The sequence below is a fragment of the Anolis sagrei genome, chromosome 3 (assembly GCF_037176765.1).
Source record: "Anolis sagrei isolate rAnoSag1 chromosome 3, rAnoSag1.mat, whole genome shotgun sequence".
NCBI lineage: Eukaryota > Metazoa > Chordata > Lepidosauria > Squamata > Dactyloidae > Anolis > Anolis sagrei.
In genome coordinates, this window is record NC_090023.1 from 263,372,235 (window position 1) to 263,399,073 (window position 26,839).

At 40.7% G+C, this 26,839-nt stretch overlaps 1 protein-coding gene across 1 annotated transcript in view; it reads left to right on the plus strand.

Annotated features, from left to right (window-relative positions):
- The window catches only part of LOC132769799 (cytochrome P450 2J6-like), a 38,606-nt gene extending 11,767 nt beyond the window's left edge, over positions 1-26,839 (plus strand). The window contains exons 4-9 of the mRNA XM_067466082.1: positions 558-718; positions 13,737-13,913; positions 14,083-14,224; positions 16,344-16,528; positions 18,127-18,268; positions 26,245-26,839. Of these exons, the coding sequence (XP_067322183.1) occupies positions 558-718; positions 13,737-13,913; positions 14,083-14,224; positions 16,344-16,528; positions 18,127-18,268; positions 26,245-26,429 (992 nt within the window). The 3' untranslated portion in view covers positions 26,430-26,839. The remainder of the gene's footprint in view (positions 1-557; positions 719-13,736; positions 13,914-14,082; positions 14,225-16,343; positions 16,529-18,126; positions 18,269-26,244) is intronic.

The following is a 26,839-nucleotide window of genomic DNA, read 5'->3' on the forward strand; positions in this document are numbered from 1 at the left end:
TTTGTACTTTGAGCATTGTGTTCTAAGCTTTGCTTGAGGGCTCATTTTCTGAGCTGAAAAGCCTTTGTTTGGTATCAGGAGCTGTTCTGCAAGCTTCCTGAAGATAAAGATTGTTGAGGGCAAGACAAGATCACTCTACGGACAACTGAGTAAGAGAGACTGTATATTGCTTTTGTTATAAGTCTGCATATTGCCGTCTGCATATTGAATGAAGAGAACTCACCAAAGATATTGTTTTATGTTATGTTTTGGTGAGAGCAATTTTTCTGTCCTGTTTTTGTTTGCTGTGAATACAACTTCTTTTCATTTCTACTTCAAGTGAAAAACTCATGTGCTTTCTTTTATGAGTTACTTTATCACACTTAGAGTTACAAGGGCTAGAGTCATTCTGCGAGCTACTTACGCTAAACGCTGACATGTCTCTGCCGGCAGAAACCAATATCTCTCTTTGTTGTGTAATTTATCATATTTCATTGATTTTTTATATAAAATAAGTGATCAGTAAATTCCAATCATTTGCAGTAGTTGAACTGATATTAATTAGATTTCATTTGCAGGGAAACCATTTGATCCAATACTGTTCATCACCAATTCAGTCTCCAACGTGACATTTTCCCTGATGTTTGGATACCGGTGGTCTGTTGAAGACCCAAACTTCAAGAAGCTGATTAAATCCAATGAGTATATGTTGAGTTTTGGACTAACTATCTTTTATGTAGTAAGTAACCCCCCCCCCCCTGCGCCCCTGATTTTACTTGGGAACATTTAGAAAACCTTTTCAGTATTGGTTTGACTGTTGGACCTCATCAACCTCCTTCTACACTGCCATATAATCATGGGGGGTGGGTGGGTCGACGGTAGTGGAGTGAGGAGGTTGGTGGGAGAGGTCGCCCCCGGCTGCTCTCGCCCCGCCCCCATGGATGGCCCTTCCTGCCGCCGTTTTATGGAATCGTAAATTAGTTAAATTAGCCTCCCTGCATAAAGCGGTACCTAAATTTCCTACTTGATGGATGCAACTGTCTTTTGGGCTGCATAGGTGGACAGCAAGCTAGACTAATGACAGGAAGCTCACTCCAATCTGAGCTGGCTACAAACTCATGACCTCTTGGACAGTAGTGATATAATGCAGCAAGCTCCCAGCTAGCTGCGCCACAGCCTGGTCCATATATGTCAAAGTACATTTGTCAGCACCACAAAAGAATGTTGCTAGGTGAAGTGGCCCTCTGGGCATGGGGAGAAATGACATGAGGTAGAGAAGACAGAAAGTATTCAGAGAAGGGAGGCAGGAAAGAAAGAAAGAGGAAGGGGGGCAATGGCAGTTTCAGCACTTAAGCAATGCTGGATATATAATATACACTACTCAGACTATAAAGAGAAAGGGATGGTGGTGATGATGATGATGATGGATGGCCCTTCCTGATAACAGGGCCTGCCACTCCTCCTCCTCTTCCTCCCCCCTCGCCCTTGGCATCCCCGAGCGGCGTGGCCTGAGGAGGAGGAAGAGAAAGGGATGGAGAATGGAGAGAATGAGGAACGGAAGGCCCTGCTACCAGGGAGACTGGCGGGGGTGGTGGTCAGCTGAGCTGTCCCTGCCCCTGGCTCCCTCTCAAGCCTGGAGTGATGGGGGGGATGGTGGGAGGGGCCACCCACAGGGGTGGGGCAAGAGCAGTCGGAGCAAGAGCAGCAGGCTGCGCTGCTCGGCGGGGGCGAGGAGGAGGAGGGACCCTGCTGCTGCTGCTGGAGGCGGAGAAGGAGGAGGATGGGGAGGAGGAGGAGCGGCAGGCTTCGATACCACCAGCAGCAGGGTCCCTCTGGCCTCTGCTAGCTTCCTGTGACCCTTGCTCTTGGCACCCCTGGCAAAAAAGTGTACCACAACGGCTTACTTCGCGTAATTATTGAACCGCCTCTGTGTGTGAGTGTAAAATCTGTGTATTTGTGCAAGGGCAATTGCTGTGAAGAGAGAAGGTTATTACTCAGTCTAGAGCAGGCATGAGTAAACTTTGGCCATCCAGGTGTTTTGGACTTCAGCTCCCACAATTCCAAAACACCTGGAGGGCTGAAGTTAGCCCATGCCTGCTCTAGAGCATCCTAGTTATAGAGAGAAATGTTGCAATCATCTGGCAGAAATGTTAGCCAAGAAAACCAAACACTTATTTCTCTGCAAGGATTTTTCTGAATAGATGCTGTGGGTACTCATATCTGCTCTTGAAAGGTTGCATATCACTTTCAGCATGTGCTTTGCCCCATCCTCCTGCTCTCAAATGTTTAAAGAGACTCAGAAACTATACAAGATAAATGAAAAACACAAGACAAAAAAAATAATGATAATTAAAACTCCCAGGGAAATACACAAATGAAAGAGTTTACAGCATCATCTGGTAAAACCAGCTAAGCATATTCAGAGCAAAATAGACCAAAATTATGAGTACGGATTGGAGATATATTATTACCGTTTGCAAAGTGAACGAATCCGATGTGAGCGGGCTTGCATTATTGTGATGAAGCTTGATGAAACAAAATCTTTTAGTGGTCCCTTCTTTCTTGTTGCCTCCTTAAGTTTCTTAAGGTTTCACTGTTGTGGCACCATGTTGCAGAAAATAAACAAGAATAACCCCCTTTGTATGCCAAAACACTTAAAGCCCACACATGTCATTTTTCACAAACTAGGAGATTGCAAAAATGGGCTGGTCAGTAGTGCCTTGCCCACCCTACAGCCCTGATTTTCTTGGATCTGTAGTAACTTTTGCTGTTATATGTTCATTCACAATATTTTTATGACACAGGAGGCAAAACTTTTTGACTCAGCTGCGTACATTCTTCTGGAAAACACAGTACCTCCTTATCCATGGACTTAAGAACCATGGTTTCAGTTACCTATAAGTCAGAAAACATTTCAAGCAGAAGTGTTTATGGGCCTCCGTAAACCCTCCATTATAACCAAAAGCATTGGTATTTATTCAACAAACAGCCTTTCCAGGCCAGTAATGGAAAACAAGTTCTCAGGTGCTCATTGTTGGATGTATGTTTTATTCTTTTTTAAAAATATATATCTTTATTAAATTTTCAGTATACATTTAAAATATAGATATGTGGCCGCAGCCACTAAGAGATGTGAAGGCTAAAGATATCTCCGGGGGGGGGGGGAGAGGTGGGGTAGTCGAAAGGAAAAGAGAGAGTAAAGAGAAAAGAGAGAAATAGAAAGACAGTGAAGTAATAGGTATAAGTTTAGGACCCATTACCAATTTAAAAAAAAGGTAGAAAGAAATTTGTTTTTGACTTCCTGAGGTCTTCCAATGGTCTCCTCTACTGATCTTCTCATCTTCATTTCTTTTCCTTCTCTCCTCATATTCTTACGCTTTCTCTTCCCTCCCTCCATCTCATCCTTGATTAGATCAGAATCCTTTTTTCCCTTTGTTTGAAGTATTCCAACACTTTTTCCCAATTTGTTTCTTTCATGTTCATTCCTTTACTTTTTGATATTAAGAAAGTAAGTCTATCCATATTCTTGATTTCCAAAATTTTTGTTAGTCTCTCATTCTCGTCCGGTATTTCCTTTTGTTTCCATCTTCTGGCATAGCAAATCCTTGCTGCCGTTGTTATTAGAAAAAGAGGTGAATTGGATTGTTTATTGATCTATGTATTGTGGATTGTGTTTTTATGCTTTTAAACTGTATACTGTTGTTTGTTATAAGTTGTCGTAAACCGCGTTGAGTCGCCGGCTAGGCTGAGAAACGGCGGTATACAAGTATAGCAAATAAATAAATAAATAAATAAAATTTTGTCTGAGTTTTTATCTATTTTCAGCTCATGCATCCCTAATAAAAATAATTCTGCTTTCCATGGAATTTTAATTTTTAGAATTTGCTGTAATTCTTTTTGAACCCCTTTCCAATATTCTTTTGCCATTTTACAGGTCCACCAGATATAAAAATATGAACCTTCTTTCTCCTTGCACTTCCAACATCTTGTACTGATACTTTTGTTACACTTCCCTAATTTTTTCGGTGTTATATACCAGCAGTGCACGGTCTTCAGCCAATTCTCCTTCAAATCTATGGCGTAACTATATTTTAGTTTTTCTTTCCAAATTCTCTCCCATTCTTCTTCCTTAATATTTCTTCTGATATTTTCATTCCACCTCTTCTTGTAGTTTTTGTCTCCTTTAGATTCTAACTTCCATTCTAACAATTTTTTATAGATTTTCGTTATTAAGTTCCTTTTGGATTCCATTACGCTATCCCAAAAGTTTTTATCCTGATTAAAGCCAATCTTCATATCATTTTTATATTTTCCCTTTATAGTCCAATATTCCAACCATGACACTTTTTGTTCCATTGTGTTCAGTTCCTCCTGTCGTTTCTTTTTTTCTCCCCGACTTTTTATTTTTACAATACAGAAAATACATACCTTGCACACACAAAACATTTACAATTCCCACCACCAACATGAGGATTATTATCTTTCACATATTCATTTCTTTTTGAGACAATCATTATTTCTTTATCTTTATACATTTCCATCCTGTATGCTATATAGCATTTGTATCTTATTTCTTATGACCTGATCTCCAGAATGATTCATAATATAGTTCATTACCCTTGTCCATCTATCTTCCATTTCTCTCATTCGATTTTCATTGATTTTTAAATCATTTAATTTCACATTCATAATTTCAAATTCTATTTGCTCCACCATATAATGGTACCATTTATTTATTGTCCATTTTGATTTATCTTTCCACCCTAATACTACTATTATTACTGCTTGTGCACATTCAATTATTGCTTCTTTTATTTCCCTTTTATTTCCCATTTCCTCACTTTTCCCTAATACCGCTAATTCCTTTGTTATGACCAACTCATTTCCTAATATTTGATTTGACACATTTTGTATAGTCTGCCAAAAATCTTGTACATATTCACATTCCCACATCATGTGCATAAAGTGCCCTCCTGTGATTTCAAAGTTATTTCTCCTCTTTCTTTCTTTAGCAGATCTTTGTATTTTAACCATTCATGCCATCCTGTGCAACGTCTATGTCCGGCTTCTAGAGGGGATACCCACATAGTAGTTTTACTATATAGTTTCTTTTTATATTTTTCCCTTACATTCAAAACCGTTGACCTTATAAAATGATTGCCGAATTTTTTTTCGTTTTTTTCCCCTTTGTACCATATATATGTATGCCAACCTTCCCGCAGCTCTGATCCTTCCAATATTAATAACTTCTTCTTTTCTAGTTTTGCCCAATCTTTGGCCCATATTAATGCACTCGCTTCTAGGTATAGTTCCAGATCTGGTGCCGCTAATCCTCCTTTTTCTTTTCTTTCTGTCAAATTGTCATAGCTAATTCTTGGTTTCTTATTTTTCCAAATAAACTTTTTGATATCCTTGTTCCAGTCTTTTAAAATTTTCATATTCCTTATAATTGGTAGATTTTGAAATAAAAATATTAATTTTGGGAGAACTGTCATTTTTAACGTCGCAATTCTTCCGAGTAACGAGAGATTGATGTTTTTCCATCTTTCCACATCCTTTTTTATCTCCTTCCACTTCTCTATATAGTTGTTCTGTAGTAGATGCAGATTCTTAGATGTCAGTATTATCCCTAAGTATTTCAACTTTGTTGCTATCTGTATATTCCACTTATTTTTATTTCCTCTTGTTCTTTTTTCTCAATGTTTTTAGTTATTGCCTTTGTTTTATCCATATTAATTTTAAAAACTGAGACTTTTCCGAATTCTTTAATTGTTTTTATCCATTCTCCTAAGTTATTTTTTGGGTCTTCGACTACACATATTACATCATCTGCATATGCACGTAATTTGTATTCTTGATCTTGTATCTTCGCTCCTACCAATTTTTTCTCTTCTCTTATCTTATTTAATAGTACTTCTAGGGTAAGAATAAAGATTAGTGGTGATAATGGGCACCTCTGTCTTGTCCCTTTTCTTATTTCGATACTCTCTGTTTCTTTCCCATTTACTAGAATTTTTGCTTCCTGTTTTTCATATATGGCCCCTATTGCGTTTTGGAAATAAAAACCCAAATCCATCTCTTTCATTATGATTTTTTAAAAAATCCAATTTACATTATCGAAAGCTTTCTCTGGGTCTAACGCTAGTAGCATTACTTTGTTTTGATTCTTGCTTTTGTAATACTCTATCAGATCCACAATTGTTCTTACATTTTCATTTTGATACCTATTTGGCAAAAATCCCGCCTGTTCCTCTTTTATATATTCACTCAGTAATCCCTTAAATCTTTCCGCCATTATCATACTAAAGATCTTATAATCCACGTTCAACAATGAAATCGGCCTGTAGTTTTTGACCTCCTCCGCATCCAAATTTTCTTTGTGTATAAGGCAGATGTTTGCTTGTTTCCATGTTTCGGGTATTTCCTTGTATATTCTTATTCTGTTCATCATTTCTTTTAAATAGGGTAAGAGTTCTTGCTGAAAAATCTTATAATATCTTGCCGATATTCCATCAGGCCCAGGTGCTTTGTTTGGCTTCAGTTTATTTATAGCTTCTTTAATCTCTTTCTCTGATATTTCTTTATTCAGATTTTCCCTTTGTCCCTCCGAAATCCTTTGTATCTTATGATTGATTAGATATTGATAAATCTCTTCCTCTTCTATATATTCCTCTTGATATAGTTTTTTATAGAATTCATAAAACTGTCCCCTTATCTCTTCTTCTTGGATTATAGGCCTGCCCTTATCTTTCAGTTTCGTGATATATGTTGCCTCCTTTCTTTTTCTTATTTTGCTTGCCAACCATCGTCCCGGTTTATTCACATTCATAAAGTAATTCTGTCTCATAAATTTCAGTTCTTTTTCTTCTGTTTCTAGAAAATCTCTTTGTTTATGTAAATGTTCTAACCTTTGTTTTGCTTCTTTATTTTTTGGACTTGTTTTTAATTTTCTTTCTTCTTCTTCAATTCCTTTGAGCGATTCCCTCATTTTCCTGCTTTTTTCTTTATTATTTCTTATAAAATTTCCTCGCATTACGGCTTTGCTTGCCTCCCAAAGTGTAAAAATTTGAATATCTGGCCCATCATTTATTTCAAAATACTCTTTTAGTATTTTCCAATTTCTTTCTATATCTTCCTCCCTTTTCAGCAGGTTCTCATCCAATCGCCATCTTTTCGTTCTCTCTGTTATTTTTATGTCAATTTCTATCGCGCAATGATCTGAATCCATCCTGGGCAAAATTAGTACTTTTGTCACATTTATTTGTAATGATGATGTTATTCAAATCATGTCTATTCTCGACCAGTTTTGGTGTCTTGATGAGTAATATGTGTAGTCTTTTTTCCTTTCGTTTCTTATTCTCCATATGTCTACTAGATGTAACTTCTGCATCATATCCATCATTGATTTCGGTAGATCTCCCTTTTCGTCGTTGCTTCTCCCTCCCTTTTTCTCCCTAGCATTATCATTTGTTCAAATTCTTGTTTTTCTATATTTTTCCTCAGCCTCTCTACAAATTTTGTCTTAGTTTTATTCGGCGCATATATGTTACATATAAGTATTTTTTTCTTTTGCAATAATATATTCACCCCCAGAAATCTTCTCTCTTTATCCTTAAAGGCTAGTTCTGCCCTTATACTGTTATCTATATATGTCACTAGTCCTCTCTTTTTTTCCTGTGTAGCTGCATAAAATGCTTGCCCAAACTTTTTGTTTTCCAAGTGTTTTGTGTGTCTGCTCATGATATGAGTTTCCTGTAGCGCAATAATATGATATCCTTTTTTTCTTTAGCCCATTAAATATTTTATTCCTTTTATACAGGGAGTTCATACCATTAACATTATTAGAGTAAATTCTCAGATTCTTCAGCATGTTTCTTTTTCCTCCCCTTTTTCTCTTGTTATTTGCTCTCCCTCTTCTAATCCTTCCTCTTCCTCTCTTGTTTCTTCTTCCTCAATTTCTTCCTCCTCTGGATCACTCAGGTCCAGTATCCCTGCTCCTTTGTCCGAAATCCTTCTCAGTCCTTCTTTCTCTGTTTCCTCTTCCTCTGGTGAGTCTGTTCATTTAGAATCATAGAATCATAGAATCAAAGAGTTGGAAGAGACCTCATGGGCCATCCAGTCCAACCCCCTGCCAAGAAGCAGGAATATTGCATTCAAATCACCCCTGACAGATGGCCATCCAGCCTCTGCTTAAAAGCTTCCAAAGAAGGAGCCTCCACCACACTCCGGGGCAGAGAGTTCCACTGCTGAACGGCTCTCACAGTCAGGAAGTTCTTCCTAATGTTCAGATGGAATCTCCTCTCTTGTAGTTTGAAGCCATTGTTCCGCGTCCTAGTCTCCAAGGAAGCAGAAAACAAGCTTGCTCCCTCCTCCCTGTGGCTTCCTCTCACATATTTATACATGGCTATCATATCTCCTCTCAGCCTTCTCTTCTTCAGGCTAAACATGCCCAGTTCCCCAAGCCGCTCCTCATAGGGCTTGTTCTCCAGACCCTTGATCATTTTAGTCGCCCTCCTCTGGACACATTCCAGCTTGTCAATATCTCTCTTGAATTGTGGTGCCCAGAATTGGACACAATATTCCAGATGTGGTCTAACTAAAGCAGAATAGAGGGGTAGCATTACTTCCTTAGATCTAGATACTATGCTCCTATTGATGCAGGCCAAAATCCCATTGGCTTTTTTTGCCGCCACATCACATTGTTGGCTCCTGTTTAACTTGTTGTCCACGAGGACTCCAAGATCTTTTTCACACGTACTGCTCTCGAGCCAGGCGTCCCCCATTCTGTATCTTTGCATTTCATTTTTTCTGCCAAAGTGGAGTATCTTGCATTTGTCACTGTTGAACTTCATTTTGTTAGTTTTGGCCCATCTCTCTAATCTGTCAAGATCATTTTGAATTCTGCTCCTGTCCTCTGGACTATTGGCTATTCCTCCCAATTTGGTGTCGTCTGCAAACTTGATGATCATGCCTTCTAGCCCTTCATCTAAGTCGTTAATAAAGATGTTGAACAGGACCGGGCCCAGGACGGAACCCTGCGGCACTCCGCTTGTCACTTCTTTCCAAGATGAGGAGGAAGCATTAGTGAGCACTCTCTGTGTTCGTCCACTTAACCAATTACAGATCCACCTCACCGTAGTTTTGCCTAGCCCACATTGGACTAGTTTCCTTGCCAGAAGGTCATGGGGGACCTTGTCGAAGGCCTTACTGAAATCCAGGTACGCTACATCCACGGCATTCCCCGCATCTACCCAGCTTGTAACTCTATCGAAGAAAGAGATCAGATTAGTCTGGCATGACTTGTTTTTGATAAATCCATGTTGACTATTAGCGATGACTGCATTTGTTTCTAAGTGTTTGCAGACCGCTTCCTTAACAATCTTTTCCAAAATCTTGCCCGGTATCGAGGTGAGGCTGACCGGACGGTAGTTGTTTGGGTCATCCTTTTTTCCCTTCTTGAAGATTGGGACCACATTGGCCCTCCTCCAATCTGCTGGAACTTCTCCCGTTCTCCAAGAACTCTCAAAGATGGTTGCCAATGGTTCCGAAATGACTTCCGCTAGTTCCTTCAATACTCTGGGGTGTAGTTGATCTGGCCCTGGGGACTTGAACTCATTAAGAGCGGCCAGGTATTCCTGGATGACTTCTTTCCCAATTTGGAGTTGGATGTCCTCCAATCCCTCATCCACTCCATCTTGCTGAGGTTGAAGACTCTCTTTTTGTGAGAAGACCGAGGCAAAGAAGGCATTAAGTAGTTCTGCCTTTTCCCTATCCCCTGTCAGCATTGCCCCATTTTCTCCGCGAAGAGGTCCTATCGCCTCCTTGTTTTTCCTTTTTCTACTGACATAAGAATAGAAGCCCTTTTTATTGTTTTTAATGTCCCTGGCAAGCCTGAGCTCATTTTGTGCTTTAGCCTTGCGGACCTTTTCCCTACAGGTGTTGGCTAATTGTTTGAATTCTTCTTTGGTGATTTCTCCCTTTTTCCACTTCTTGTGCATGTCTCTTTTGTGTCTTAGCACAGTTAGAAGTTCTTTGGACATCCATTCTGGCTTCTTTGCACTTGTCCTATTTTTTCTCTTTGTTGGCACGGTTTGCAATTGCGTCTTGAGTATTTCACTCTTGAGAAATTCCCATCCATCCGTAACTCCCTTGCCTTTTAGTATCTGTGTCCACGGAATGCTGCTCAGCGTTTCCTTCATTTTTTGGAAATCAGCTCTCCTAAAGTCCAAAATGCGGGTTTGACTTGTCTTAGTTTCGGCCTTCCTTTGTACCTCAAATTGCAGGAGCACATGGTCACTTGCCCCTAAGGATCCTACCACTTCGACCGCATCGATCAGGTCCTCCGCATTTGTTAGGATGAGATCAAGAGTAGCCAATCCCCTTGTTGCCTCTTCTACCTTCTGGACCATGAAATTGTCTGCAAGGCAAGCGAGGAATTTGTTGGACCTTGTACTCTTGGCCGAGTTTGTTTTCCAGCAAATATCGGGATAGTTGAAATCGCCCATGACTACTACATTTCTTTTCTGTGCCTGTTTGGTCAACTATTGGCAGAAGACTTCATCAAGATCTTCCTCCTGGCTTGGGGGTCTGTAGTAGACGCCTACAACGACATCTTTTTGAGTCCCAGTTCCCTTGATTCTTATCCAGATGATTTCAAGCTGGTTTCCCAGATTGCTGTCTTGAATTTCTTCTGCAGCATAAGAGTTTTTGACATATAAGGCTACTCCGCCTCCTCTCCCCTTTGTTCGGTTTCTGTGAAAGAGGTTATACCCCTTGATATCTACATTCCAGCGATAGGAGTCATCCCACCAGGTTTCAGTGATCCCTATGATATCATATTTGTGGTGTTGTGCTAAAAGTTGGAGTTCGTCTTGTTTATTTCCCATGCTCTGTGCATTAGTGTAAAGACATGTGAGCCCCTGGGATCTTCCCTTGAGCTGTTTAATTGGGATTATTGTGCTTTTGGTACTTGGTCCTTGTTGTGTTTGTGCAGCCCTCCGTTTAGCCTTCTGGCGATTCCCAGACATTATGGGTAAAGTAGTGTTCGCAAGGCTGTTGTCCCCCTCCCCCGGTGGACCTAGTTTAAAGTGCGTCTAATGAGGTTTGCGAGTCTGTGAGCAAAAAAGTGTTTTCCTACTTGTGTGAGATGCACCCCATCCCTTGCCAGTAGGCCATCCTCCTGGAAAAGCAGGCCATGGTCGAGGAAGCCAAAGCGTTCCTCCTGACACCATTTTCTAAGCCAGTCATTGACCTGTACTATTTTTCTGGCTCTTGTGGGTCCGTGTCTTACAACAGGGAGGAGGGATGAAAAGACCACCTGTACATTACATTCTTTTAGCTTTGCTCCTAGAGCTCGAAAATCATTTGTGATCTTTTGAAACGTATGCCTTGCAGTATCATTGGTTCCTACATGAATCAACATGAGGGGAGGACGGTGATAGGGCTTGAGGAGCCTGGTGAGCCTCTGAGTGATGTGGTGTATTTTTGCCCCCGGTAGGCAGCATATTTCTCGAGCCATCCCATCCGGTCTGGAAATAACAGCTTCCGTTCCTCTAAGGAGGGAGTCGCCTACTACCAAGACCTGTTTACTTTCAGGAATGACAGGGCCCCTTTTGTGCAATGTAGTGTGTTGGTCTCCAGAAACGTGATCCTGTTGGTGTGAATTGTGTAGGTGAAAAGTGTTGTCCTCCTCCTCAACATCCCCGGTGCATTCGTCAAGGACAATCCATTGAGATTCGTCCAAGAGCCTATGGTTCTCCTGTATGTGTTCCTGTTGCTCCTGGTCTATGGTTGGGGATGGTACACCTGCAGGATTGTGCAAGTGTGAATGTTGTGAAGTGTTGTCCCAGTCAGGGCTATCCCCCGCACACTGATCAAGGATGAGCCACTGATCAGTATCTAAGCCATTCTGGTCTTCCCCAATATGTTGTGTTTCTTGGTCAGGTGGTAGTTGTGTGAGAATTTGGAATCTATTGTGTAACTGCAGCTGAGCGGAAGTATTCTGAGGAGGCTTCCGGGTCCTATGTGTCCTTCTAAGGGTGACATTTCTCCAAGCCTGAGGGTTGTCCACATCTGAGGTGCTGTTCTGTTGAGCCTCCCCGTAATGTTGGTGTGATATGGGCTGCGTGTCTAGGCAAGTGTGGTATGTGGTGTCTAAGAACAGCTCAAGTTCCTGAATGTCCTTAAGGGTGTTAATACGGTCCTCGAGTTGTCGTATCCTGTGTTCCATGCGAGTGATCTGTGTACACTTGGGGCAGATGTAATTGAGTAATTGTAGTGTGAGAAAGCTGAACATGCCACAGCTTGTGCATGAGACAGGAAGTTTTCGTGTTTGTTCCATCTGGAGGTTGCTAATGACCTCCTCTAGGTGTACGTTTGATGTTGTCTGTATGCAGGGGTGAAAGTATAGGTTACTGAGTGTAATTTTTAAACTCAGGAAGCCCCTCCTCTCAAACAGAGCAGTTAATTTTTAAACTCAGGAAGCCCCTCCTCTCAAACAAAGAGGTTAATTTTTAAACTCAGGAAGCCCCTCCTCTCAAACAAAGAGGTTAATTTTTAAACTCAGGAAGCCCCTCCTCTCAAACAAAGAGGTTAATTTTTTTTCTTCTTTGTTCCTCCCTTTGTGTGTTCTCCCTTCTCTCTCTCTCTTTCCATCAATATTCTTTTTAAAAACTCATTTGCTCTTTCCTCATTTTTAATCCAATATCTTTGTTCTTTGTATGTCAACATCAGTCCTTCTTCTCTTTCCCATCTAAACCGTATCTTCTGTCTCTTTAATTCCTCTGTTAGCGGGGCATATTTTCTCCTTCTTTTCAACACTATTCCTGGATATTACTTTAAGATAATTACTTTCTTTCCTTTATAATATATCTTTCTTCTGTTATTTAATCTCAGGACCTCATCTCTTGTCGTCTTCTTTACAAAGTGCACAATCACATCACGTGCCGTCTTATTTCTTTTTGCAAAGTTTGTGTTAATTCTATATTGTATGTTTTATTCTTTAACGTTTTATGATTATCCTGATTTCTACTAGATCCATCATGCTGGTATTTATATGATTTATTGACCGTCTTCAGGGTGTGCACTAGAAAATCCATTCATGACAACAATACATTAACATTCAAAATTTGGGAAAGGAGAACACAGGTTTCTAATTAAATACACCTGAAATTCTAATAGTTTGCACTATGAGTTACCGCATTGGGTGACACCAACCCTGGCAGTGACTCTATATGCTTCTATTGCACACAGACCAACATTTTACTTATGGAAACTGGAAAATATGTGGGCAAGACAACATCAAATGTGATCAAGATGACAACAGTTTTTTATGAGAAAGAATACACAAAGCAGAAAGGCAGCCATAGTTTGTTTTAGATTGAGCCTTACTCCTTCCTCTTGCTGACTGAGGGTCAAAGAAATTTACCCTCAATTTGCAGTATTGGAAGGAAGCTGAGAACAAAGATGAAAAGTACTAGTCAAAAAGGAAAGCTGGGAAATGGAAAAGGAGCTGAGAAAATGGGAGGACAGAGAATTACTTAGGAAGGGAAAGTTCAGAATATATTGTGGAAGAAAATGATGGAAGAAGGGAGCAGGTATCCTCCTCCTCCTCCTCCTCACCTCCATTCTTTTTTTACAGTCAGGAAATGTAGCTATTTCAAAATAATTTGTGTGTGTCAAACCTGCTTTGGCCAATGAACTGTCTTTCCTTGCCTCCTCCAGAATAATGGCAGGCTTTTTGCTTTCATCTGTTGTAGCTGTATGAATTGTTCCCATCGATCATGGACCGCCTTCCAGGGCCTCATAAGAAGGCAATGGAGTTCACAGAGATACTGCTTTCACTAGCAAAGGAAGAAATATGGAAACATCGAGAGCAAGAGTCCACACAGGAGCCAAGGGATTACATTGATTACTACCTGCGTGAAATTGAGAAAGTAAGTACTGGATCTTCTTTCTCTCCATCTTTAAATGGGGTTATTATACGTCAACAGGTGACATCCAACTTCAATACGTGCACACATATACAAGAGGAAAGGCAGCGTTGAAGAGTGGCTTTCCAATCAGTCAGAAATTCTACTTCACATTTTATATTTTCAGGAGAAGAATAAGAATGATCCCACTTCTACCGTGGATGAAGAGAACCTGATGCACTCTATTCTAGACATCTATTTCGGTGCATTGGGAACTACCAGTACAATTATACAATGGGCAATCATCATTTTGGCAAACCGTCCAGATGTCCAAGGTAAAAATCGTCATTGTGCAACACAAAGAAGGGGCTACTTCTGACCCCGGTTGTGCCAACAGTATTTTTAATAGAAATGTTGTAACTCTCAAAGGATATGTGTTAAATGAAGGAGAAAGCTGATTGTGATTAGTTGAACAAATAAAATTTTTGTGGACAAACAGAGAAGGAATGGCTGATGAATGAATTAAAAATAGCATTTGATAGCAAAGGTTTACTGAAATTAGGTTAAGAGAACTTTCTGCAGAAAGTATGTGGATAATGGCAAAAAGGAAGCATTTGCCTCAAAGTTGGGAAAAGTTACCAAAAAGGAAGAATGCAGGAGATATCGAAGGTGAAGAATGGATATGTTTATCCCAGTGGATATAGAAAAAAGGAGCATGTACTAAATGAAACCTTTTATGCTGTAAAAAAAGTATGTTAACATATCAGGAGCAATTAGCACAAAAATATCTACAAAGTTTGACACAACCCTTTTCTATCAGGTTATGGTAGCTAGCTGCACACACAGGGCCCTTTTTATATCACTGTCATGGGGTCCATACCTTCTATGGGAAGGGATGCATGAAATGTCCCCATTTGCATGACCTGTCAGACATATTCAGAGCATATTCAGCAGGGGAAAAGGACTTTATTCATACCCAAAATGTCTTCTGTCAAGTAAAGGTACTGTTACACATGTCTCAGTAAATCTCTCAAGGATATCCCAATTGATTTCTGCAAAAGCAATACAATCTAAATGGAAATGGTTGCAGCAAACTGGCTTTGGACCAAGTCTCAGTAGGCACGAGTAGGTTCACCGCTGTCATTCTAGGGCAGAGCTTTCCAAAGGTTTCATGTTTGATACAAATAAGCATATGGTTCATATAATCTTTAATGTATAAATGAAATTTGGAGATTCTTCCTGCACACTTCTTATGTACTACAGTTGATTCTTATGTAGCGTCCACTATAGCTGCTCTGTGTAGGCTTGTGCTTTTGTATAGAATTGCTCTCCGTTTCTGTTTGTTTCATTTATATGGCCCCATTTTCATTTTTGAGTGTAGCTTCCGAAAAGGAGGCCTTTCTGAATGAGCTGTTTTGTTCTTTTGTCTGAGTGAACAAAATCTTTTGTCCCATTGGCCAACATGGGAGGGCTTCCCATGCCTCCCTTCCCCCCAGTTTTAGGGCTAGAGGGTCTCACCATTTCATGGATCTCCAGGCTCTCTACAGAATTCATTTGAGTTGTTAGGGTTTGTGGGATGAACCACTTTTTCTGAATCCGAATAGGAAGAATGCAGTCTGTGGCTCATTGATGCTCTTTTTGCAGCCCTTGGCTCTTCTTCAGTTGAGAAACTGCAAGTTGCTTCTTGTGTCAGAGAATTGGCCATCTGCCAGGATGTTGCCCAGGGCATGCTCGGATGTTTTGATCTTTTACCATCCTTGTGGGATGTTTCTCTCATGTCCCTGCATGGGGAGCTGGAGCTGACAGAGGGAGCTCAACCCGCTCTCCCCAAATTTGAACCATTGATCTATTGGTCAGCAGTCCAGCCAGTACAAGAGTTTAACCCATTGCGCACCAGGGGCTCCATTACAGCAGTGCCTTCCCTTGAACAGCATCAGCACTCCACTTCCACAATGATTCAACCTCTTTGGAGGTTTCTAAACAGAGCCTGAATGGCCATCCAGAGATGCTTTGACTATGCCTTCCTTCCTGTCTGAAGGGGGTTAGATTGGATGCCCTTTGAGGGTCTCTCTCAACTCTGTGCTTCCCTTCCTACCGCACTCCCCAGTCCCAATGGATTGAAGGGAGCATGTCCTGGGGAACTGCCAGAGACTCTCCCCTGTCCCCTTTCCCCTCCCCACTCTGCACTTCATGAAACGGTTTCAGTGTTAGGACACAGTTTTTAAAAAATTCTCATCTGTTAAAGAGATGTATAAAAGTTCAGATTCACATAGGGCCGTGAACTCTTTTGAGGAAAAGTTTTGAACGTAAATATAATAAATTCATTGTGATCGACTCGTGGGTATAATAATAATAATAATAATAATAATAATAATAATAATAAATCTTTCAGCATTTATTCAATTTTTGAATATTTGAAATATAGCTTTCATCCATTTCAATATATTCCCTCAGATAAAATCATCAAGGAGATTGAAGATGTTGTGGGCTCCTCTAATATCTGCTATGATGACCACAAAAGACTGCCTTATACTCATGCAGTGATTCATGAAATCCAGCGTTACAGATTTCCCTCGATAGTAGGAATTCCAAGGCAAACTACCAGAGATGTCCACATGAGAGGTTACATCATCCCAAAGGTACAGATGGAAGTTTTAGCTGCATTCTGTATCCCAAGAACAAAGATGCTCAAAGGATGTCATTTTGAGAAATGTATCCACACAGACAGAGCTAGCATAGGGTAATAGTGCTGGAATGTGATTCTGGAGACCAGGATTCAAATCACCAATTGACCATGGAAATCCATTGGGTGACTTTGGCAAGTTTCATGCAGAAGAAGAAAAGGCAAATATCCTTTAAACTAATCTTTCCAGAAAGACTCCATGACTGATGGGGTTTTCCTGCTTGGATTTGTTCAGAGGAAGCTTGTATTTGACTTTTTATGTGGTTTCAAGTTTGGCTATCATAGCATATCTGCCTTGCCATGTGAAAGCTTATTTCCCATGTCCTGTACATTCATGTTGTGATATCTAAGACATCTTAGTCATACTTGCTTTCTCATTAAATCCTCTGGATTTATCTACATGTTAACTTGTCATCCAATAATTGTCCGAATGGTTCTATTCTAGTTACTACTAATCAAGAAGAATTTTGATCATGTTTTGGACATTCTTGGGTGGTTCATAACTCTTTGTCCATACCTTGTTCCGGGGAACTCCCTGTATCAAGGCTAAGGTCTTTTTAAGCCAAAGCAAGGTACGCCAAGACTATATTATAAAGAAAATTAAAGTCTTTCAAGGTTTTCCCAAAATATCAGAATTGCAGTACACAGCTGAAGTAACAATAAACACAAGTCAAGGTCAAGAGTCCAAGTAATGCAGACAAGCCGAGTACTGTAGAACTAGGTCAGGTGCAAGAACAAACAGTAGCCAAGGTTACAGCCCAATAGTTAGAAGCCAGGACATTACCTATCAGAGTTCATAAAGCATGACTAAAAGTCAAGAGTACAAACCAAAGTGAGAGTTCTGAAGTCATACCAGATAGTCAGGGATACAAATGGAAGTCCAAGTCCACAAATCAAACCAGGAAGTCAAAGTTCAGAGTCAAGGATTCAGGTCTGGATCAGGATTACGGGAGCCAAGGTCAGAGTTCATTATTCTATCCAGGGGCAGTAGAGTCAAGATCCAGGACTAGGGTACAAAAGGTGCATCATTATCTGCTGCCAAAGAGCTATTCTTTTCCAGACACCATTATCATGAGATCTCAGCTACTGCTCATTTCAGCAAGCCTGTACAGATAATCACAGAAGCCTGTGATGCTTTCCTCAGATTAACCCCTTCCAAGATTGCTCCAAATACTGGAAGAGTCAATCTCTGCTAGAGCCCTCCACAAACTTTGTTTTGGACTTCAACTTCCACAATTAATAATAAAACTTATTTATATTCCACCTCATCTCCCTGGAGGGACTCAGGGTAGACTGGATGAGATCTCTGGGGGTTGAAGTCCAAAACAACTGAAGGACCAAAGATTGGGAAACACTGAGTTAGATGAATGATGTAACACAACCATCATATAATTAGGTGAGTGTAGATTTGCAGTATGGAAGCATCTCAGCAACTGCAAAATACATGGTTAGGCTATGATAGGTTCTGAGGCAGACTATTTCCACTGAATCCCATTTCAAAGGGAGAGATGTGTGTGTGTGTTTACTTGTCTGCTAATTGTTTCTTTCTTTCAGGGGACAATCATTGCACCTAATCTACTCTCTGTTCTTCTTGATGATGAGTACTGGGAAACGCCACACAAATTTAATCCTAACCATTTTTTGGACAAGGATGGAAATTTTGTCGCTAGAAAAGAATTTCTGGGATTTAGTACAGGTAAAAGTACTTGATAACCTCAAGCAGTTCACAGACTCTCGGTATCAGAGGAAAGCAAAGGCAACCCAATCCCTTCAACAAATCTTGCTCAAAAATCCCCAATATTTGTTAGCCTTAGGGTTACGGTATGCCCAATTGATTTGGAGACACATGACAACAAGAAATTAGCTTATGTATGGGCGAGTATTTCGGGAAGTTTTTGGAATAAGATCTGACCTATAAAGAACAAAGTACTGTGATTCCCTGCTGTTGGGGCACCGTTAAATAAAATGAAGCTGAAAGATACCAGCCTCTGTTAGCTGACCTCAAATGATGGAGAGTTCACCACCCTCCTGTTCCACTCCTGAGAAGCTTTTACAATTAATATGTTATTCCCAATGTTTAGGCAGAAACTCTTCTCTTGTAACTTGCATTTGATGGAGAGGGTGGAAACCTAATAAGATGAACCTCATGACTGTAATGTAGAAATAGACCACACAGGAATGGAGGAAGTGTAACACTTTATGTCATGGATGTTTAAAGAGATGAAGATATCCTTTACATAAATGCTGGAAGCCAAGTTAAGACCACCAGGGTAAAAATTAAGGGGGAAAGGAACTACTTGGATGTCATTGTGGATGTCTACTACAGGTCTCAGCCAAACGGAGGACTTGGATGGTGCCATACTGGAACAGAAAGGAGAGGGGTAATAATAATGTGAGATTTTAACAATTTGGATATTTGTTGAAAGACAAATTCTGTCAAGAATATCAGGTTCAAAAATTCTTCACCTTCCTTGCAGACAATTTCATAATCCAGAAGATGGAAAGAGCAACAAGGGGATCAGATATTTTAGATCTGATCCTAACGTACAGTGATGATCTTGTAAATAATGTGGAAGTGATGGGTTTTTAGGTAGGAATGGCCATGTTCCTCTATGGAAAGGGCTTTTTGGTTATGTGTATAGAATAAGGAAGAACAAAGAAATGATAGTGCCACCACATACAGGTTCTGTTGAACTGTTAACAGTGGACAGAGGAAAGGGAGAACTACTGGAGACTAGGAGACTAGGACGCAGAACAATGGCTTCAAACTACAAGAAAGGAGATTCCATCTGAACATGAGGAAGAACTTCCTGACTGTGAGAGCCGTTCAGCAGTGGAACTCTCTGCCCCTGAGTGTGGTGGAGGCTCCTTCTTTGGAAGCTTTTAAACAGAGGCTGGATGGCCGTCTGTCAGGGGTGATTTGAATGCAATATTCCTGCTTCTTGGCAGGGGGTTGGACTGGATGACCCATGAGGTCTCTTCCAACTCTTTGATTCTATGATTCTACTCAGCACCTTCTTTACTGCACTCCTCTCCCAAAAGGTTAAAGTACTAAACCTGGGTATAATTGATCCGATGATGCAATAGGGGGAATATATTATTGAATGGGTCAAGAGACAGTAGAAGAATGTCTGGTTAATCTAAATAACTTCAAGTGTCCAAGACCAGATGAATTACTCTCAAGAATTTGCATTAGTGACAATGCAGCATTTTAGATAAGATGGTCTGAAAGCTAAGCCTGGCGAGGGGCAACTTAGGTGTATATTTAGCCTGGGGAAGATACAATTAGAGGGTCATGACAGATGTGTTTCAATGTTAGAAAGGATGTCACATTGAGATGCAAGGTTGTTTTCTGCTGCTCTAGATATTAGGACATGGAGCAATGAATTCAAATTCCCTCAAACACTAGAGGGAACCTCCTGAAGGTAAGAGTTATTTAACAGTGGAATATACTTTTTTGGAGTGTGGCAGAGTCTTCTTCTCTTGAGGTTTTTAAACAGAAATTGGATAGCCATTTGTCAGGAGTCCTTTGATTTTTTTAAGTTTTGTAGTTTTTTAAAATGTACATACATTAACAACCTTCAGTGTAAGCAAAACACATAAGCCCACCACCAAGTATCTTTTCCTTTCCATATATTTATAAATCGACCATTAATCAAATGTCACTCCCAAAATTCCTAACCAAGAAGGTTATATTATTTTCCATTTTCACTCTCCAATGCATATTTAATAAAAACTGATGAATATGCATCAAAATCTGATCTCTTAGTTTCCCCCCGAATACCCTCATTTCCATTGATAGTTAATCATTTAAGGCTACGTTTCATACCTCCCCATACCATGCTTCTGGTGTAAGATTAATTACTATTTTCCAATTCCTTGTGATTATAATTCTTGCCACTGTGAGTAAAATAATCACCAATTCTTTCTTTTCCATTTCCAAATTCAACTTTGTGGCATCCATTAGTAATCTTAACCTAGCATCTGGTGTAATATTTAGTCCTATAATATTACCTATTTCGATATGGAGCCCCTGGTGGCGCAGTGGGTTAAACCCCTGTGCAGGCAGGACTGAAGACTGACAGGTCGCAGGTTTGAATCCGGGGAGAGGTGGATGAGCTCCCTCTATCAGCTCCAGCTCCTCATATTTATTCAGTGCTCTACATCTGGGATTTTTTACTTAGCCAGTCATTTATCCAATATACAGCTTTTCCCTCTCAAACAAATTCAGGACACCTTGTTCTTCTAACTTGTTAAACTTTTAAACTTGTTCAATTAATTTTGTATCCATTCCTTCCATGAAAGAGCGGTTTCCACCTCCACTAATTTGTAATACTTAAATTTAATTCTCAGGTTCTCTGGAAAAATTTCCAATAAAACTGTTGGGGTTGGGGGAGAGACTCCTGGAAATATCTTGTTTTTTAACGTACCCCATGTATCCATAACATCTTTAGTCAGGTTATTTTTACACCCCTTAATTTCTTTGCTTGTTTTTGACCTGAAAAACATTTCCCCATAATCTCTATGCCAACATTTTCCTTCCAGTTCCCGCCAGATTAATTTAGATTCTAAACACTTATGTGTGTCTGATGGTAGGTTTTTACTTCTGGTATTCCTAGTCCCCCTAATTTCTGAGAAATATACCACAAGCCTCTGGTAGGCTGGATCTCCTAGTTCCATTACAAAATTCATTGATTAATTTCTGCAAGTTTTAAAGATCAACATCTGGCAGTTTAATGGGTAACATATTACAAAGGAAGTTACATTTAGATAATACTTATATTTTAAAAAATAGCTATTCTGCCGAACCATGAAAGATTAAATGTTTTGTATTCCAATAGTCATTCTTGAATTTCCCTAGTCTATCAGAATTTAATTTTTTTTACTTTGAGTAATTAATGGGTATTGTGACTCCCAAATACTTAATTTTGTTTTTGATCTTAATCTTAAATTGATCAATTATTTTCTCTTTGTCCTTTCTATCCAGGTGTATTGTCATTACCTCCATTTTATTCCAATTAATTATTAGGCCTGATATTTTCCAAACTATTTTAAATGTAGGTTTATCCGGTCTAATGCCCTATCTGGCTTTCTGACTGTCAAAAGCATGTCATCCGCAAATAAGCTAATTTTGATTTTGTTGTCCAGCCCCATTCCTGGTATATCTTTATCCTTCCTGATTATAGAGGTCAATAATTCAATAACTAATATAAATAATGCAGGGGAAAGAAGGCAGCCCTGCTTTACTGCTTGCTTAATACTAAAGGGTACCAATTACCTTCAGGGCATTACTCTTGAAACAGCTGCCTTGTTGGAAAACTATTACAGGCTCCACAACAAAGACCCATTTCGTGAGCAAACCCTTCAGGAAACACAGAGCATTGTGTCCTCCATCTCTGAAGCCAAGAAAGAACAGTGGATCAAGCTGATCACAGAGGTCGACATGGGCAGGAACAGCCAGAAGGCATGGAGGCTGCTAAGACGGTTGAGCAATGACCCATCACAAACTAATACCCATGCCAACATAAAGGCAGATCAGATAGCACACCAACTCTTGAAGAATGGGAAACCCAACCTTGCCACCAAAGTAGGAAAGAAACCAATAGCCACACAACAAGAGATTGAGAACAACAACCTTCATGAACCCTTTACATCTACTGAATTGGACATGGCTCTCAATAAACGTAAAAATGGCAAAGCAGCTGGCATGGATGATCTACGGATAGAACAAATCAAGAACTTTGGTCCGAAAGCAAGGTGCTGGCTGCTGGAGCTGATGAACAACTGCACTGCATCCTGACAGATCCCCAACATCTGGAGGAAAGCAAGAGTCATCGCCATCTTGAAACCAGGCAAAGACCGTAATGATCCAAAAAGCTATAGACAAATCTCCCTGTTGTGCCACCTTTACAAAGTCTTGGAGAGACTTTCTTACTAACTTAGGCGATCCCTCATTTTCCGAGGAGGATTGTCTTCCAGTATCCTTGTGGGTCCGTATGTGGCTGTGGAGCCCTATTCTTGCTCTGCATCTTCTTCCACTGTGAGGGCATTGGTTTCCAGGTGGAAGGCGGTCTCGGTTGGGGTTGGCTTGACGCGCCTTCCTCTTGGCACGCTTCTCCCTTTTGCCCTCCATTCGTGCCTCTTCAAATTCTGCAGCACTACTGGTCACAGCTGACCTCCAGCTGGAGCGGTCAAGGGCCAGGGCTTCTCAGTTCTCAGTGTCTATGCCGGAGTTTTAAGGTTGGCTTTGAGCCCATCTTTAAATCTCTTTTCCTGTCCACCAACATTCTGTTTTCCATTCTTGAGTTCGGAGTAGAGCAACTACTTTGGGAGATGGTGGTCGGGCATCCGGACAACATGGCTGGTCCAGCGGAGTTGATGGCGGAGGACCATCGCTTCAATGCTGGTGGTCTTTGCTTCTTCCAGCACGCTGATGTCTGTCCGCCTGTCTTCCCAAGAGAGTTGCAGGATTTTCCGGAGGCAGCGCTGATGGATTCGTTCCAGGAGTTGCATGTGACGTCTGTAGACAGTCAACGTCTCAAAGGCACATAGCAGGGTTGGGAGGACAATGGCTCTATAAACAAGCACCTTGGTATCCTTACAGATGTTCCTGTCCTCAAAAACTCTCTGATTCATTCGGAAAAATGCTGCGCTTGCAGAGCTCAGGCGGTGTTGTATTTTGGTGTTGATGTTGATTTTGGTGGCAAGGTGGCTACCAAGGTAGTGGAAATGATCAACATTTTCTAACGTTACACCATTAAGCTGTATTTCTGACATTGGAGAGGGGTTGGCTGGTGTCTGCTGGAACAGCACCTTGGTTTTTTTCAATGTTCAATGACAGACCAAGCTTCTCGTATGCTTCTGCGAAGGTGTTTAGAGTGACTTGTACATCTTCTTCTGAATGTGCACAGATGACGTTGTCATCAACGTACTGGAGTTCTATAACAGATGTTGTTGTAACCTTGGTCTTGGCTTTCAGTCTGCTGAGGTTGAATAGCTTGCCATCTGTCTGATAGATGATTTCCACTCCGGTGGGAAGCTTCCCATCAACAAGGTCAAGTATCATAGCGATGAAGGTGGAGAATAAAGTTGGGGCAATAACACATCCCTATTTGACACCGGATTCCACTTTAAATGGGTCACTTTGGGAGTCATTGCTGTCCATGACTGTTGCCATCATGTCATCATAGAGGAGCTGCAGGATGTTCACAAATTTGTTAGGGCACCCGATTTTTTGGAGGATGGTCCAGAGAGCGTTGCGATTCACTGTGTCGAACGCCTTTGCAAGGTCGATGAATGCCATATACAGAGGTTGATTTTGTTCTCTGCATTTTTCTTGGAGCTGTCGTGCAGTGAAGATCATGTCCACTGTTCCTCTGGAGGGGCAGAAGCCGTTCTGGGATTCTGGGAGGGTGTCTTCTGAGAGGGGTAGAAGGCGTTGCACTACGTTGGAAAGAACACTACCAAAGCCTATTGAACCGCAGCTCCAATGTGGCCGAAGAGGTTGTCTCACAAATCCCGCAACAACAAACCAGGGAGGGGCTTGCAGCACTGCCTAGTTTGGAAGAAATCAGCAATGCCATCAACCAACAAAAAAATAACAAAGCCAGCGGACTGGATGGGATCCCTGCTGAAATCTTTGTCAGAGTTAGACCTCTGGTCTCAGCACAGCAAGCATGAAGTTTCCAAAATAAACAGACTCAGTCATCACACAGCATTCTTCTTAAGTTCCAAGATAGCTTTTACTAGAAGCGTCTATACACAAGCGACTACATGGTGAGAATGAAAAAATGGTGGCGAACAAAGCATAGCAAGAAAACACACAGCAAACGAGAGATCCGCCCTTCTGTCTTATCTATGTTCTTGGCTGGTACACTCCCTAGTTTTCTCAGGGCAAAGGAATTTTTGTTATCACAGTTTCACTGTCTGGCCTGTAACTTTGTAACAATAACAATTTTACTGCATATGTGAACTGAACAATAAATGAACATGACTGAATCCATCTTTGAAAAGCAATACTAATACATTGCAATGCTAATACAAACACATTGAAAAACATACATGTGAAATAACTACAACTATCCTGACAATGTATTGTCGAAGGCTTTCATGGCTGGAATCACTCAGTTCTTGTGGGTTTTTTCGGGCTATATGGCCATGTTCTAGAGGCATTTCTAGAGGCGAAACGTCAGGAGAAATGCCTCTAGAACATGGCCATATAGCCCGAAAAAACCCACAAGAACTGAGTATCCTGACAATCTTTAAAGAAGGAGGACCTGAGCTGACACAACAACTCCACCAGCTCATAGAAAAAGTGTGGGTGACTGAGAAAATCCCAGCAGATTTCAAGGAAGCCACCATCATCACCCTCTTCAAAAAAGGGGAAAGAACAGACTGCGGAAACCATTGAGGTATCTCCCTTCTAACCTCAGCTGGTAAAATCCTCACAAGAATCCTGGAGAGACTTATTCTGCATAGAATTATGGAAAAAATAGACCCATGCCTGATCCCACAGCAAGCTGGCTTCAGGAAAGGCAAAAGCTGCACATCACAAGTGCTGAACCTGACTCAGCACATAGAAGATTGCTTTGAAAGGCAGCAGATCACAGGAGCTGTCTTCATAGGCCTGTCAGCAGCTTACGACACTGTAAACCACCGCCTCCTCCTAAGAAAAATGTATAATATCACAAAGGACTACCACCTCACCCGCCTCATAGGAAACCTGCTACAAAACAGGAGCTTTTTTGTTGAGTTCCAGGGCCAGAGAAGCAGATGGCGGAAACAGAAGAACGGCCTGCCTCAGGGGAGCATTCTTGCTCCATCCATGTTCAACATTTACACAAATGACCAGCCACTGCCAGAAGGGACAGAGAGTTTCATCTATGCTGATGATCGATGCTTTACTGCTCAAGCAGGGAGCTTTGAGATGATTGAACAGAAGCTCTCCGAAGCTCTAGGTGCTCTTGCTGCCTATTACAGGGAAAACCAGCTGATCCCTAATCCATCTAAAACACAGACATGTGCTTATCACCTTAAGAACAGACAAGCATCCCGAGCTCTGAGAATCACCTGGGAAGGAATCCCACTGGAGCATTGCAGCACACCCAAATACCTGGGAATCACTCTGGACCGTGCAGAGCACTGCCTGAATATCAAGCAAAAAGTGGGTGCTAGAAACAACATCTCCATGTAATACAACTGTTCGGTTGTTCGGTTGTCTGACACAATAAATAAATAAATAAATAAATAAATAAATAAATAAATAAATAAATAGTAAAGGCTTCAGTACTTGAGTAGTTAATTATGACTTTAGTTTTCTGAATATATTTGTTCTATTATATGTTGAAAACCCTGTCGAAAACCATATTTTTAATTTGTGATTATGTATATCCAATGCAATAAATGCCTAGTGGAGCTTTCTCATTTTTGGCACTCTCTATAACGTTTATCAATCTGTAGACCAAGTCAGTGGCAGAGTCTCCATCTCTTGAGGTTTTTTTGTCAGGTGTCCTTTGATTTTGTGACATAGGCTTACCCATTGGGGCCTCTTCCAACTGCATGGTTCTATCATTCTATGATCAATCCATATGCATTTATAGTCTATTTTTCTGCTTCATCCTTATTTGCTCAATTGAATATATACTCATCCCCTGCTTTTGTCTCCCCATGCAGGGCCTCGGTCGTGCTTGGGGGAAAATATGGCCAGGAAGGAGCTATTTATCTTCTTCACCCGCCTGTTGAGGTTATTCCATTTCCAGCCTCCTCCAGGAGTCAAGAAATTAACTGAAGAACCTGTAAAGAATGCAACATTGACACCCCACCCTTATAAAGTGTGTGCTATTCCTCGCAATAGTTAATCCTAAAACATTCAAGAATAATTACAGCGACTTCTTATTCATTGCTGTATATTTAGAGCAAATTTTCCCCTTCAATTAATTTGATGTTCCCAGACCTCTTCTCTATCTCTAGAACCTCTAACAAATCTGAGACATAGCTCAATGCTAAATTAATTTTGTTTCATTCTGTTTTGCATTACTGTACCTATTGCTCAAATGAAAGAATTCTTGCTATGGATGGATATAGGGGAACTAACAGTGCAGTGAATTGAGGGTTGGACTAGTTCTACTAAAAGTTCAAGTTTCAAATCCTCCTTTAGCTATGGAAATACACTGAGTGATGTTGCACAAGCCATGTTTTTTCAGCCTGGAGGCATAGACAGAAAAGGGCCTGTGAAGCAACCTTGCGAAATCCCAAGGCCCATGAAAAA